Genomic DNA, 16,125 nt, shown 5'->3' with positions numbered 1-16,125 from the left:
TCAAGGAGCTGTACACTTGGGGAGTTTGGTCAGCTTGTGGTATTTGTGAGCAAGGTCCACAGCCTTTCGTCCTTGCTTAAAGGGGAAAGACCACAAAATTGAATTCCAGTGATTTCCCATTTTCTTAACTCCATCGAAAAGGTAATTTATTTCTTCTTCAGTAAAGTTTTTACGAATTCTTTTTTCTGTAATTAATTAAAATTTTAGAATATATTAGTACTTGCTGAAAAAAAGTCCTGAGACTCAAATAAGTGTCTAACTTATTTGGATATACTTAACTTATATCTAAGGATATGAACTACAGAGTGAGAAATGCCTGGACTGCTCATAATATGGAAATCCACTTCAATTTTGAAAACCTAAGTGCCTACTATTAAGTTAAATGCTATCACTGTGACTTCATCAGTAATTGTCATGTAATCTTTTGTAATAATATTTGCACTATTTCAGTCAAGAAACAAAAGTTTATATAACACCTGATTGTCAATTCAACATTCCTGTGAGGACAGTTAACAAACAGCTTACCTATCTTACAGATACAGTCTTCCCAAAGGGCTCCATAACTTCATAGAATAGAAAAGAATATCAACACTTGTTACTTTAAATATTAGATTTGATTAAGATTTTTAAGAATTAGAATCTTTTGAAATTTGCTTTAAAAAACAATTTGACCAAAACTCAAAATATAGGAAAATATGGGAAAAGAAGTTTTTGACTATGTGGTTTTTAGGGATACTTTTCTGTAACAATTGGTATCTGGCAATGATTACCAGGATATAGTTTTCTTTACATTTTTTCATTCATTGTTAGCTCATGTTATCACTGTAGGTAGATGCCAGTAAGGAGGATGGTTTTGTATTTCTACTTGAGGCTGCTATTTACTTTAGTAGGATTGGGTGTACTTGTGCTGGGTCACCCTTAGAAAATCTTGCCCTTACAGGCCAAGGCTGTTAGCCATCTGCCTACCTGAAGAGCCACAGTTCAGACCTTTTAAAACAGATGAGAAAATCTTACCAGCAGAAGACTGAGAAATAATGTCTGATTATTGCTTAATAGTATTATTTAGAGTGGCAGTCCCCAAACTTTTTGGCATCAAGGACCAGTTTCGTGGAAGATAATTTTTCTATGGTCCGGGTAGGAGGATAGTTTTGGGAGGATTGAAGCACATAACATTTGTTGTGCACTTATTTCTAGTATTATTACATTGTAATATATAATGAATAATTATACAAATCACCATTTTTAAAAAGAGGCCCAGACAGAAGTGGTAAATAAAATAATAGGCAGGCCACGCATAGACTAAGTGTCAGATTCTGACTTAAAGCCTGCCACCAGATGCAGCTATACAATTGAGTACATCAACTCACTTGCCACTTACTGATAGGGTTTTGATATAAGTCTGCATGCAACTGATTTATTATAGTCTCTGTGCAGTCAAACCTCACTGCTAATGGTAATCTGTATTTGCAGCTACTCCCCAGCACTAGCATCACCCCCTCAGCTTCACCTCAGATCATCAGGCATTAGATTCTCATAAGGAACACACAACCTAGATCCCTTGCAGGCACACTTCACAATAGGATTCTCACTCCTATGAGAATCTAAAGTTGCTGCTGATCTGACAGAAAGTGGAGCTAAGGCAGTTAATGAGAGCAATGAGAAGTTGCTGTAAATGCAGATGAAGCTTCACTCGCTTGCCCACCACTCATCTTCTGCTGTGCGGTCCAGTTCCTAACAGGCCATGGGGACCCCTGATTTAGAGTGCAAACTCCGTGAAGACAGAGATTTTTGTCTGTTTTATTCACCATTGTATCACCAGTGCCTAGAATAGTACCTGACACACAGTAGGTGGTCATTAAATACTTATTGAGAGAAAAAGGTTATCATTGGTAAGACTGTCTCAAAACTTATCAATGAAGTTACTTCTTACTTTGGGGTATACCAGAAAACTATGGTTATCCAAGAAATAGATTTCAACTTCACTTGTAAATGATTTGAATTCATAATAATCGGGACTAAATAGTTTGGTATAACTATCAGGATACTGAGGCCCTGGAGTTGATCATGTAAAGTCCCACTTTTCAGCTGTGGCTGCCATCTCCCTGACTCTTATGTCAGGTTCCTATAGCAGAGTACTAAACCACCTGGAAGGAGGAAGCAGCTCTACATCCCAAGGCTCTGCCAGGGGACTTCTTTAGTGCTCCTCTTAATATTGACTGGGTATTAGGGAAGAGCAGGGAAAATGGGCAAGAGGGCTTAATTCTAGGGACTCTTATTTTTCTTTTTTTTTTTTTCCTTTTTTTTTGAGTTGGAGTCTCACTCGGTCACCCAGACTAGAGTGCAGTGGCCGCTTCCGGCCACCGCAGCCTCGACCTGCTGGGCTCTGGCGATCCTTCCACCTCAGCCTTCCGAGTAGCCGGAATTACACGCATGCGCTACAACGCCCGACTGGTTTTTTTATTTATTGTAGAGATGAGGTCTCGCTGCCCAGGCGGGTCTCGAACCCGCGGCTCAGGCAATCCACTCACCTCAGCCTCCCAAAGGTGCGGGATTACAGGCTGAGCCACCGAGCCTGGCTGGGACTCTTATTTTTCAAGCCCTCTTAAAATACCAATGCATCCTGAAAGAAAGTCTTGGGGGAAATCTTTAAGTGCTTACTACAGTGGTCTCTTCTCAAAGGAATGGGCTTAAATTTGAGTGTAAACTATGGTTAAAGGAATGGTGGTGAATGGCCTAAGAGGAAGGGAAATTCATTAAGACAGGAAAAAAGTGGCAACCTACCAAATACTCGTGGCCTGCTTGTGAAATAGATAAAAGACCAAAATTGAACCACTACTTTCTCAAAATGCCCTTCTAAATTCTAAAAAACCAGGCTAGACTGGGTATGGTGACTCACACCTGTAATCTCAGCACTTTGGGAGGCAGAGGCGAGAGGACTGCTTGAACCCAGGAGTTTGAGACCAGCCTGGGCAACACAGCAAAACCTTGTCTCTACAAAAAAAATTAGCCAGGTATGTTGGCATGTGTCTGTAGTCCTGGCTACTCAGCATGCTGAGGTGGAAGGACTGACTGCCTGAGACCAAGAGGTCCAGGCTGCTGTGAGCTGTGATTGTTGTGATCAGGCTACTGCACTCCAGCCTGGGAGACAGAGCGAGACCCTAAACCCCCCCCCAAAAAAAACTAAATTATTAATTGTTTGGTTTTAGTTAAAGCAAATCTAACCTACAAAAGAGATATATGGTATTTATGAGCTGAATGCCACAGTATTTAGGATCCTTTTATATAATTAACATATAACATATGCCATTTCATGAGGTTCTGCAGATTATTTTACTATGCAAATGGATTACAGAATATTTTTAGTTGTTAAAATATTTGCTTTTAAGATATATTACTAAAAAATTCTATTATTAATTTGATGTCAAGTCCTTGTGAAGAACAAGATTTCCCAGTGCAATATGTTTCTATGGAAAAATATCCCATTTCCTAACAGTTTCTATATAAAATATTACTTCAGAAAGTGGTATTTCTGAAGTGGTATTATACTTGGTTTTTATTTGTTTACTAAACTTTAAACCTAGAAAAAGACCCAGATATAAAAAGCAAATTTGAAATTTCTTTTAAGGTTTTGGCAGTGAAAATAGCCAAATAAAAGTATGGGGCAACATGCTTCCTGAATGTACTAGGTCCAATGTATCTGTAATAAATAAGAGTGACTCTATAGATATTACTAATTTCTAGATTATTTTGACAAGTAAGGTACTCAACCTACTTATTCTTAGTCTACAGGTATTAACCCCATATAAACAGAATACAATTATAATGTTATTTAAGTCTCTGTGATAAATTTGAAATAGTGACAAATCTAAACCATTAACCCTGTAGTTAAATAAAAATTCCTGTAAGTTAACTAATTGCTTAAGAAGCATTTTGATTTTTAAGCAGGGCTTCATTTTTTATTGTCTGAAGCACTATAGTTATGAACAAAAACCTTCTGCAAAGTCTCCCTGAAGTACTTGTGCATAATAATTTTGGTGTTAAAATAGAAATGTAGGGATAGAACAAGGGCTTCTGGAGAAAGGCTTTTTGAATCTAAGTTCTACTTGCCAACTAACTGTATCTTATAATGGAAATAACACCTACCTTGCAATATTACTATAAGAATTAAAGGAAATGCTGGGCTCGGTGGCTCAGCCTGTAATCCCGCGCCTTTGGGAGGCTGAGGTGAGTGGATTGCCTAAGCCTGCGGGTTCGAGACCCGTCTGGGCAGTAAGACCTCATCTCTACAATAAATCAAAAAATCAGCTGCGCATGGTAGCGTGCGCCTGTAATTCCGGCTACTTGGAAGGCTGAGATGGAAGGATCGCCGGAGCCCAGCAGGTTGAGGCTGCGGTGGCCGGGAGCGGCCGCTGCACTCCAGTCTGGGAGACAGAGTGAGACTCCAACTCAAAAACAAAACAAAACAAAACAAAACAGAAAAGAATTAAAGGAAATAATATCTATAAAACACTTAACACATAGCAGGTGCTTAATAAATGTTTCCTCCTGCTTCTTCCTCAGCTGGCAGGCAATGGATGAGCAAGCAACATGAAGAAGGGAAGAAGGAAGTCTCTTCTCTTAGGAGGTTTGACCCTCATCAGAGCCAAGAGTAATCATTTAAGAGCCATTAATGATAAGACTGAGAACAACCACTCAGCTGTTCTCTTCTATCTCAGGAATATATGAAATTTAAGTTGATTTAAAAATTAAATATATTCACTTATTCCTCCAGGGGTAGTAGACTCATTACTGAGCTGTCTTCTTCTACGTGGCGTCAGCAAAATTTCTGAAAAATATAGAAAACATTTAGTATACTTAGAATATCAATCAGAGTAACAGCATATCAATTCCCTTAGTATGCTATTTCTTTTCTTCCTCTTTCTTGTGAGATTCCTTAAATGGATTAGGAAGAATTTATAATCTACCAGAGACTCAGTCTACTCCATGGGTACATCTTAAATTACTAGTTGCTTAGAGACAGATTTTCTTTTTAACATTATTTTACTCTCTAGTTTTTAATATGCTTAATGCTCTTGATAATAGTTCAGAAAGTATAGTCATAATTACAGTTTTAAAGCTGCTAAATTAATTACTTTTGTTATAGACAAGTGATTTCCTTAGTTCACTTTTATATCTGTCTTCAGCTTCCACAATGACTTTGTGACGATCACACTGGTATGGGCAAGAGTGCAAGAGCTTGCTAAAATTTCGGCTATTCAGGGATTTTCCTACTGCTATGCAACCTAAAAGAAAACAAATTAAAGTGATGTATAGATGTCAGAAAATATCTAATAACAAATCTATGAAAGCAAATATCTATATGTATGACAGTAACTGAAGTGAAAGCAGGAACTAATATAAGAAGCTCAAAGTCATGTGAGAGAGTAGTCAACAAATACAATACAATGAAGTAAGTGCTGAGATGGTGTGAACAGAGAGTTAGGGAGCTATAGAAAAGGAACATCTAGCTTATCTGGTTCTGAGCAGGAGTCACTGGCTTTTTTGTTTGTTTGTTTGTTTTTTCGTTTGTTTGAGTTGGAGTCTCACTCTGTCGCCCAGACTAGAGTGCAGAGGCCGCTCCCGGCCACCGCAGCCTCGACCTGCTGGGCTCCGGCGATCCTTTCACCTCAGCCTTCCGAGTAACTGGAACTACAGGCGCGTGATACCATGCCTGGCTAATTTTTTGATTTATTGTAGAAATGAGGTCTCGCCAAGTTGCCCAGGCGAGGAGTCACTGTTAAGGAAAGATATCCAGTCGTCTTTTTTGGCTTTTAACATTTTATTATGTAAAATTTCAAACACACAAGAATAAAGGGCAGAGAATAATGAACTGCCATGTATCCATTACCCAGCTTAAATAATTATTAACTCATGGTTATTCATATTTTATTTATTCCCCCACCTACTTGGCTCTGTTCCCACACACTGCATTGTAGAGCCTGGCATTTGCATTAAAGTATCATTTTGGCCAGGCTCGGTAGCTCAGCCTGTAATCCCAGCACTTTGGGAGGCCAAGGCAGGTGGACTGCCTGAGCCACGATTTGAGACCAGCCCAGGCACCTTGGCAATACCTCATCTCTACAATAAAATAAAAAAATTAGCCGGGCATGGTAGCACACACCTGTAGTTCCGGCTACTTGGAAGGCTGAGGTGGATGGATCGCTGGAGCCCAGCAGGTCAATGCTGGGCTGGCCGTGAGTGTGCCACTGTACGTCAGCCTGGGCGACAGAGTGAGACTCTAACTCAAAAAATTTTTTAAAAGTATCATTTCATCTATAAATACTTAATATGCATCCTTAACAGATAAGTACTCTTTTTAGAAATACCTACAAGTATTATAACACAATAAAATCCTGTTTAATATAATCTAATATCCAGTCAATGTTCAAATTTCTCCACCAAAAATTTCTTTTTACAGTTGGTTGTTTGAATCATGAGCCATCATCATCATCATCATTATTATTATTTTTTAGAGACAGGGTCTCACTGTGTTACCCATGCTGGACTTAAAATCTTGGGCTCCACGCATGTTTATCGCAGCATTGTTCACAATAGCAAGAACCTGGAAACAGCCATGCTGCCCATCAAAAGAGGACTGGATTAAAAAAATGTGGTACATATACATGATGGAATACTATGCAGCCATAAAAAAGAACAAAATCACGAATTTCGCAGCAACCTGGATGGAACTAGAGTCTATAATACTGAGTGACCTCTCACAGAAACCAAAGATCCGAGTATCACATGTTCTCACTCATATAATGGACCTTAAACATCCAATGCAATACTATACGAAAATGACTGACCGCACTGGGAAACTATGGTGGAGGGAGGAAGATGGGATTAACAGTAGCAAATATCTGTCTGGGAACGGGGAAACATCCCATATCAACAGGGTGCCTGAATGAAACGCAATTGTAAACCTAACCCTTAACTGTACCCCACAACTTCATAATAAAAATAAATAAATAAATAAATAAAAATCTTGGGCTCAAGTTATCCTCCCACTTCAGCTTCTCAGGTACCTGGGACTACAGGCACACACCACTGCAACTGGCTTACATTGATTGATATAGCTCTTGAGTTGCCTTTAATCTATCAGTTCTCCTCTCTTCCTTCTTTAACATTTACTTATGGAAGACACTAAGTCATTTGTGCTATAATTTCCCAGAGGCTGAGTTTTGCTGACTGCATCCTAGTTGTGTCCTTTAAGATATTCTTGTATGTCTGTAAAACTAATAATTAGATCTAGATGATTGATTAGATTCAGGTTCAAGGATTTTTTTTACTAAAATTCCTCACAGAAATTCTTATTCTTCCATTTCCTGCTATATTCAGGACACACCCACTTCCCCATATCTTGTTACTTCAAGCTTAATGTATCCTAAACACAACATCCTTCTTTCTCTTAAATTGCGCTTCCCATGGTCACCCCATTTCTGTCAATGTTGCCACTATTTTTCTTGCCTTCCACACTTTAAGCCTAGAAACATCTATGTGTATTTCTTACTATATATTAAAAGGTATCTTTTTTAAAAAAAAATGTTTAGATAGATCACTAGGATCAGTTAATATCCGTCATATCCATCCATTACATAGTTCTCCATCAGCTTGTCACCTAATTTTATGAATGGCCCATTCCTACAGGACTAGGAGAAGTAGGCCAGGCAGGGATGAAGACATTTCAGGTACAATAAACAAGTGCAAAAGCACAGAAGTGTGCAAAAGCATAGTGTGTTCAGAGAATCATGAGTACTTTGATGTGGCTGGAGTACAGGGTAGAAAAGTGGGACAACAGTTGAGGCTAGGAAGGGCTGCAGGGAGCCAGACCAAGAAGGGTCTTGAAAGCCATGCTAAGGATTTTAACTCTCTCCTAGGCAGTGGAGAGGCACTCAAAGATATTAAGCAGAAAGATGACATGATTTCATTTGTCTTTAGAAAAGGTAGCTGAAGGCAAAAGGATCAGTTGAGAGGCTACTTCAATAGTGCAGAAAATAAATGAAGGTCTTTTGAAATAAGGCATTTGCAGGGAGAAAGAGATTTCTGAGATAAAATTGGCAGGATTTTATGACTAGCTGTTGACATAAGGAAAAAGTTTAGAATAATTCTCAGGTAATTTGGTAGTTGCTTAAATGGCAAAGTTTAGAAAAAGCATAGCACATTTCTGGCAGATGTAGAATAAATGTGCAGTAAAATTTAACAAGCAGGACAAAATTCCACACAATTTTGAAAGCCAGGCAGAGGAGATGATTCAGTGGATTACAGAGAAACACTGAGGGTTTCTTGGCATGGTAACATGATAAAAAACACATAGAAGAGACGTTAACAGTTGGAATTTGGAGAGACTTGAGACTGAAAGACTGCTAAGAAAGTGACTAGAGTAATTTAGGCATGAAACAGAAAGGGTCTAATGGGAAAGAAAATAGAATCAAATTTGATAGACAAGAAATAGGGAACAAAAAGAGAGAGAAGAGACATAGATGATTCTAGACTTAAAGTCTGGAAGGCAAGAACAATGGTAGCAACGCTGACAGAAATGGAGTGACAGTGGGGAGGGCAATTTAAGAGAAAGAAAGATGTTGTTGTGTAGGACACATTAAGCTTGAAGTAACAAGAAGATACAGGGAAGTGGGTGTGTCCTGAGGATAGCAGGAAATGGAAGAATAAGGTTGTAACTCAAGTTAGAAGCCAAATGTTGAGATGTAGATTTTGTTTTTGTTTTTGTTTTTTTTAGTTGGAGTCTCTCACTCTATCTCCCAGGCTAGAGTGCAATGGCACGCTCACGGCCACCACAGCCTCAACCTGCTGGGTTCAGGCAATTCTTCCGCCTCAGCCTTCCAAGTAGCTGGAACTACAGGAGCATGCTACCATGTCTGGCTACCATGTTTTGATTTATTATAGAGACAAGGTCTCACCTAGTTGCCCAGGCTGGTCTCGAACCCCTGAGCTCAGGCAATCCTCTCGCCTCAGCCTCCCAAAGCCTCTGCGCCTGGCCAAGATGTAGATTTGAAAATCGTCAGTAAAATGATAGATGATGGCACAAAATTAAATATACTGACAGAGTTTAGTAAGTGATGTAAGCTAGGTCTGTAGAGAGTACCTGTAGGAATTTGGCAGGATGTTTTTCTGACAAATCTTAGCTGAAAAAGGAAGGAAAAAAAAAAAGAAATTTGGCAGGATGAGAAAGATAAAATAAAGGTAAGAACTGAGGTCTAATTCATCTTTGATCCTGGTGCCTGCCATGTGCTTAGCACTCCATAATGTTTGTGAAATGAATGAATGGGTACTAGGAAAGAAAGAAACGAAGAAGGAGCCATCTCAAAACAAGGGAAGAATGGGGGTTAAAAGTTATAGAGCATCTATCCTGTTAACTGGAATGCTTTTGACTAGTGATTTTCAAACTTTCTCAGCTGGCACCCTTAAGCCAAAAGACATGTCTAACCATTCTGTCAGATCCAAAACAACTTAATAAGTATTTACAGTCTAACAACTTAGTAGTCACTTGAAAAAATAGTGTAACTAACTTGAAAGAAAAAATATTTGTATTTTATTATTATTGGGAAGAGTGGATGAATACCTGAAGGGACAGAAAATCACACAAAGTATTTGAATTTCTTTTAAGGATGAGGAAAAATGAGCATAGTATAAAGTGGGACAAAAGGAAGTAATGGGGCCATGCACGGTGGCTCACGCCTATAATCCCAGCACTTTGAGAACCAGAGGTGGGAGGATTGCTTAAACCCAGGAGTTTGAGACCAGCCTGGGCAACATAACTAGACCTCATCTCTATTTTTAAAAAATTAAAAATAAAAATAAGACAGTTAAGGATAGAAAGGAACTGAAGGGAAAGATTTCACAATTAGTATTACAATGAGAAGAAAAATAATATGGGATTCAGATTATGACTAGACATCAGCTTTAGCGTAATAAAGATAAGCTCTTCATCCAAGAGGGAAGAATAGTGATGTTCTGAGCTGAATGTGTAGTAAACTCAATTTTGTCCATAAAGCAAGTGCAAAAGTAAGAATGAACAAAGAGAAAATACTGGGGTGTGAAGGAGGAAGAGAAGGGATGGAACAAGTACTGTGGAATATTTACAAGGGCCCTGCAGAAAAAATAAATAACGGGGCATGGAACACTAGAAGTATTTATATATTTATTATAAATATAAAAGTAGGTGTTACTTACTACTTAATGCCTATGATATTTAGAACATAATCCTGAAAATATACCTATTTATTGGCTCTCTGAAAACATAAAAAGTTTGTTACTTAATAAAGTTAAACTTATAGATGATACTGTGACAGAGAATAATAAAGTAATAAAAAAGGTAATAAAAATAAAAAATGGTATTTATTCATATAAACAAATATTGGGAGCTCAGCCTGATGCAGATAGAAGGTATTAATTTGTTGCTGACTCTTTTGTTTATTTGTTTTTGTCTACTTTCAGGACATGAACCAGAAGGAAGGCATTAATTTGAATGCTTTGATGTTCCAGACTGCCATTTCTCCAAAGGAAGTGACATTAAAATCACACAGCTGTAGAAGTACTATAAATTCTAGTTACTTAATATCATAAAAATCTTTAGTTGTGTAACAGCTGCAATTAAAAAATACTGACCTGAGCACCTATACTTCAACATTTTGGAACAATTGTCAGTTTCTAGAAGACTGATTACTTCTTTATTTATTATGTCTGAACATAATGTAAATGGATCTGGAAAAAAATTGCAAAATACAAGATTTTTTTGATTAATAAAAAGCAGACATTTGTTAGTTTTGTTTTGTTTTTTTGAGTTAGAGTCTCACTGTCACCCAGGCTGGGGTGCAGTGGCAGGTTCACGGCCACCGCAGCCTTGACCTGCTGGGCTCAGGTGATCCTTCTGCCTCAGCCTTCCTAGTAGCTTGGACTACAGGCTTGTGCCACCACCCCCGGCTAATTTTTAATTTTTATTGTAGAGACGAGGTCTCACCATGTTGCCAAGGCTGGTTTCGAACCCATGGGCTCAGGCAATCCTCTCGCCCCACCTCTCAAAGTACTGGGTTACAGGCGTGAGCCACTGTGCCTGGCTACATTTGTTAGATTTATTAATTCTCAAGATTTTCATAAACTTTAGCCCAGTACTAAACATCCAGTCATCCTGGTGGATAAATAGAAAGATTCTGGATATTAAAAGAAGGCATTTATACCAGAAAGAGTCAAAGGTATGGCTTATATTTCAGAGGGCACAATATATCAATGGACATTTTTAGCTATATTGGTCGCCTAAATATCTGAAGTTTTTTTGTTTGTTTTGTTTGGAAAAACCAAAGAAGAAGTTGTTTTTTTTTAAATCATACCTGCTACTGGTAACTGCTGCTTTCTATTTTTGGCAGTGTGAGTTGGAGGTTTAAAAACGTGGTCACTGAAAGAAAACAGACATCTGATTACTAAAAGTAAACATACTATTTGGTGTGTTTCTGTAAGTAGTGGTGTGATTTTTTGTGTTTGGCAGGCAAAAGGAGCCGGAACCAGAATCTACCAAAATCTACCAAATTCTGCCAAAGTAGAATCTGCAACAGTTACAGCCTTGTTTCTAGAACTATAATTAAATAAGATTCCAGAGAGCAATAATATTGATGTCAGCAGAAACATGGAAGAAAAAGATTATAAAAAGAGGTAGGAGGGAAGAGGGCAAAACAAAATCAGTGGGAGGAAAAAAAAAAACAACACAGGTGCAGGATAGTAAAGTATGAACAATAATAATTTAAGGACCTGAATTCTATGTGTCAACTTGACTGGGCTTAAAAAAAAAAAAAAAGGGAATTTAATTTTTAAAATCCTTCCTGACCCCCAAAACATTTCTGTGTTTGAACACTGTGGCCCTTGGTTAATAAGTGTAAGTTTTGACTATACTGTCACAATGGTAAAAGGTAATGCAGAAAAAGATGTATAGACCAGAAAACAGAATAACAGTAGCTTTAGTTATAGCTATCTGTCCGTGTACACTTATTTGTACGAGGGACTACATAGGAGGGGGAAAGAAAAGCATTTCAACGAAATGGAAATAATTCAGCTGAGGTAGAATGGTTAACTGTAAAGGAGAAAGAAGGGTATGGAGTAGAGGCTTGGGCTAGAGGGCAAGAAGGCTAGACCAACAGAGGATCTCACTGCTTCTCAATTCCACATTCTTGAGAAACCAAGTTAAAATTAACATCAAGAATGGCCCTGGGCTGGGCTCATGGCTCAGCCTATCATTCCAGCACTTTGGGAAGCCGAGACGAGTAGATTGCCTGAGCCTGCAGATTCAAGATCAGCCTGGGCAATTTGGCGAGACCTCATCTCTACAATAAAATAAAAATAAGCTGGGCTCGCTGGCTTAGCCTGTAATCCTGCGCCTTTGGGAGGCTGAAGTGAGTGATTTGCCTGAGCCCACAGGTTCGAGAACCGCCTGGGCAACTTGGCGAGACCTCATCTCTACAATAAATCAAAAATTAGCTGGGTGTGATAGTGTGCACCTGTAATTCCAGCTACTTGGAAGGCTGAGGCAGAAGGATCGCCAGAGCCCAGCACATCGAGGCTGCGGTGGCCGGGAGCGGCTACAGCACTCCAGTCTGGGCGACAGAGTGAGACTCCAACTCAAAAAATAAATAAAAATAAAAAATTAACTGGGTGTGGTAGCGCATGCCTGTAGTTCCAGTTACTTGGAAGGCTGAGGCAGAAGGATTGCTGGAGCCCAGCAGGTCAGTGCTGGAGTGGCCATGAGTGTGCCACTGCACTCCAACCTAGGCAACAGAGTGAGACTCCAACTCAAAAAAAAAAAAAAATGGCCGGGCTTGGTGGCTCAGCCTGTAATCCCACGCCTTTGGGAGGCTGAGGTGAGTGGATTACCTGAGCCTGCGGGTTCGAGACCCGCCTGGGCAGCAAGACCTCGTCTCTACAATAAATAAAAAAATCAGCCAGGCGTGGTAGCGCATGCCTGTATTTCCCACTACTCGGAAGGCTGAGGTGGAAGGATCGCCTGAGCCCAGCAGGCGAGGCTGCGGTGGCCGGGAACGGCCACTGCACTCCAGTCTGGGCAACCGAGTGAGACTCCAATCAAAAAAAAAAAAAAAAAAAAAAGACTCTGAAAAGGAAAAAAGGGGTATAATGGTATAAACCACCCTCCTGATACTTTGTTTACCCCGCAACCTGCCCAAAACACAGCAGCATACTCTTCAATTTTCCTAAGCACAGTAACCACCAGAAGAGCACAATACAAGAGTTTAAGAAAAAAGCTACAACCACAGGTCCAGCACCACAAACTACCTGTGAGGGGAAAAGGATATGGACTGGAATTGAAATACAAAGAACAAACAAAAGGGCAATCCAAACCAGATTTTCTTCATACCTTATTCCCTTTATCACATTAAACGTATAAACTGGTTTTTGCTACACTGTTGATGCATTATCAATGCATGCACTGGTACTTCAGTAAAGGGTTTCAGTTTAGGTTTTCTTTTCTGAGTATCCTTTTTAAAATTCAAATCTGATTATGTCACTCAATTTAAAATCCTCAATGGCTCTCTATACCCTATGAGTTAAAATCAAAAATCCTAAGTATGACACTGTAAAGACCTAGATGAAGAGAATCATAACTCCCTATCCAAACTCCTTTCCCAACATTTGCTACTTTAGGCTCCTTCCAAGACTCTGCTTTATCATTTCTGTATCCCCAGTGCTTAACAGTGTGGTACTTAGTAGTGTGCAATAAATGCTTGCTGAATATATAAATGTAACAAACAATTATTAAACTATACCTTGATTGAGACACAAAATTATTTTTTTCAAAAGTTTTTTCTTCATATAAGTCTTGATTGCAGTTTGAATTAGCTTTACATAAAGTCTTCTTTTGCTCACTCTCCCTATAACAAGCATTAACAGGATTTGCACTCTTTAACAAAGTCTTCATTTGGTCATCATTTGCACATGCTTTGGACATGACTCCGTGGTACTTATAACTAAGAAGCTGTCCAGAATGGCTTTTGTCGTTATCTTCGGCTTTGGTACCTTGACCAGTACTATCTGCATGAAGATGTTTCAGTGTATTCTGAATATTTATGTTCATAGGTGGAATATTATCCTTATATTTTTCTCTTCGTATTTCTTCCTATAATGTAAAAATGATAAGTAATTTCAGTATCATCCATTTACTTTATAATCCAATATATATTTCCTTTAAATAATGCAGGAAAAGTTTATGATTGTTAATAGAACATATATATTAAAACAGGCAGTTCGCATTAGGAGGAAAAAGGGAGTCCATTCAATAAATGATATTGGGACAACTGGAATCATCTGGGGAAAAAACAAGTTGGATATCTCACAGTTTACACAAAAACAGTCAAAATGAACCAAATATTTAAATATAAAATGATATTATACATTTTCTATATAATAAAGAAACCATATTTTAATATCCTCAAGGGGTGAAAGACCTTTCCAAGTATTATACAAAAGAAGAAAATTAAGCCGGGCTCGGTGACTCAGCTTGTAATCCCGCGCCTTTGGGAGGTTAAGGTGAGTGGATTGCCTGAGCCCGCGGGTTTGAGACCCGCCTGGGCAGGGAGACCTCATCTCTACAATAAATCAAAAATTAGCCGGGTGTGGTAGCGTGTGCCTATAGTTCCAACTACTTGGAAGGCTGAGGTGGAAGGATCACCAGAACCCAGCAGGTCAAGGCTGTGGTGGCCAGGAGCGGCCACTGCACTCCAGTCTGGGGGGCAGAGTGAGACTCCAACCCAAAAGAAAAAAAAAGAAGAAAATTAATACACTTAACCACATACCAGTTGTTAAAAAGTTCTGTTAGAGACCAAGAATGATGTTTAAGGAGAGGGAAAAAACTCAGAGGGAAAAAAGGACCAGAAGCAAAGCCAAATCTTAGGCTACAAGATAATTTATTTATATTTTATTTTTTCAGTTGGAGACTCACTCTGTCACCCAGGCTGGAGTGCAGTGGCATGCTCACAGCCACCACCGCCTCGACTGCTGGGCTCAGGTATACTTCTGCCTCAGCCGTCTAAGTAGCTGGAACTACAGGTATGCGCCACCATGCCCAGCTAATTTTTGATTTATTGTAGAGATGAGGTCTCACTAAATTGTCCAGGTGGTCTCAAACCCATGGGCTCAGGCAGTCCTCTCACCTCAGCTTCCCAAAGTGCTGGGATTATAGGCATGAGCCACTGCGCCTGGCCAGGATAATTTTTTTTTTTTTTGAGTTGGAGTCTCACTCTGTTACCCAGACTGAAGTACAGTGGCCGCTCCCGGCCACTGCAGCCTCGCCTGCTGGGCTCCAGCGATCCTTCCACCTCAGCCTTCCAAGTAGCCGGAACTACAGGCGTGCGCTACCACACCCAGCTAGTTTTTGATTTATTGTAGAGATGAGGTCTTGCTGCCCAGGCGAGTCACGAACCCACAGGCTCAGGCAATCCACTTATCTCAGCCTCCCAAAGGCACGGGATTACAGGCTGAGCCACCGAGCCCGATTTAGGATAATTTTTAAAACAACATAAAAGCTACTATGAAATATGAAAAAGATCAACACTAGCACAAACAGCAAAGGAGATGGACAAATAGTTCATAAGAAAGGAAATGTAAATAGCTCTTAAACATAAGAAAAACTTATGTCACATTTGTAATAAGAGAAATGAATATTAAACTACATTGAGATATCTTTCTTCATCATCACACTGGCAAAGATCAAAAGGCTATGAGGAAATAGACGCACAACCTCTACAGAGAAACAATTTGACAGTATCTTTCATAATACAAACTGCATGTCAGTAAAAACAAAAAAAACAAAAAAACCTATGGCTTATTTTACAAGTGTACAATGTTAATGTTATTAACTGCAACACTGGCTGTTACAGTTCAAAGTTGGAAATAACCTTAATGTTGATCAGAAAGAAGCTAGCATATCCATCCAATGGAATACTCTGCATATATATATATATATATGCATATATATTTACATATTTATATATATATATATATATTTTTTTTTTTTTTAGTTGGAGTCTCACTCTGTCACCCAGGCTGGAGTGCAGGGGCACGCTCATGGCTACC

General features: G+C 39.1%; 1 protein-coding gene across 1 annotated transcript in view; it reads right to left on the bottom strand.

Moving 5' to 3' along the window:
• TERB1 (telomere repeat binding bouquet formation protein 1) overlaps positions 1–16,125 on the bottom strand; it is a 55,980-nt gene continuing 39,855 nt past the window's right edge. The window contains exons 13-19 of the mRNA XM_008050650.1: positions 13,821–14,170; positions 11,382–11,446; positions 10,663–10,758; positions 5,133–5,282; positions 4,760–4,825; positions 2,837–2,839; positions 1–185 (exon numbers count right to left, since the gene is read on the bottom strand). Of these exons, the coding sequence (XP_008048841.1) occupies positions 1–185; positions 2,837–2,839; positions 4,760–4,825; positions 5,133–5,282; positions 10,663–10,758; positions 11,382–11,446; positions 13,821–14,170 (915 nt within the window). The remainder of the gene's footprint in view (positions 186–2,836; positions 2,840–4,759; positions 4,826–5,132; positions 5,283–10,662; positions 10,759–11,381; positions 11,447–13,820; positions 14,171–16,125) is intronic.

The sequence above is a fragment of the Carlito syrichta genome, unplaced genomic scaffold, assembly GCF_000164805.1.
Source record: "Carlito syrichta isolate Samal-C Ts95f unplaced genomic scaffold, Tarsius_syrichta-2.0.1 Scaffold153566, whole genome shotgun sequence".
Lineage (NCBI taxonomy): Eukaryota > Metazoa > Chordata > Mammalia > Primates > Tarsiidae > Carlito > Carlito syrichta.
Note: the sequence above shows the minus strand (reverse complement) of the source record. Positions and strands in the feature narration are given on the sequence as shown.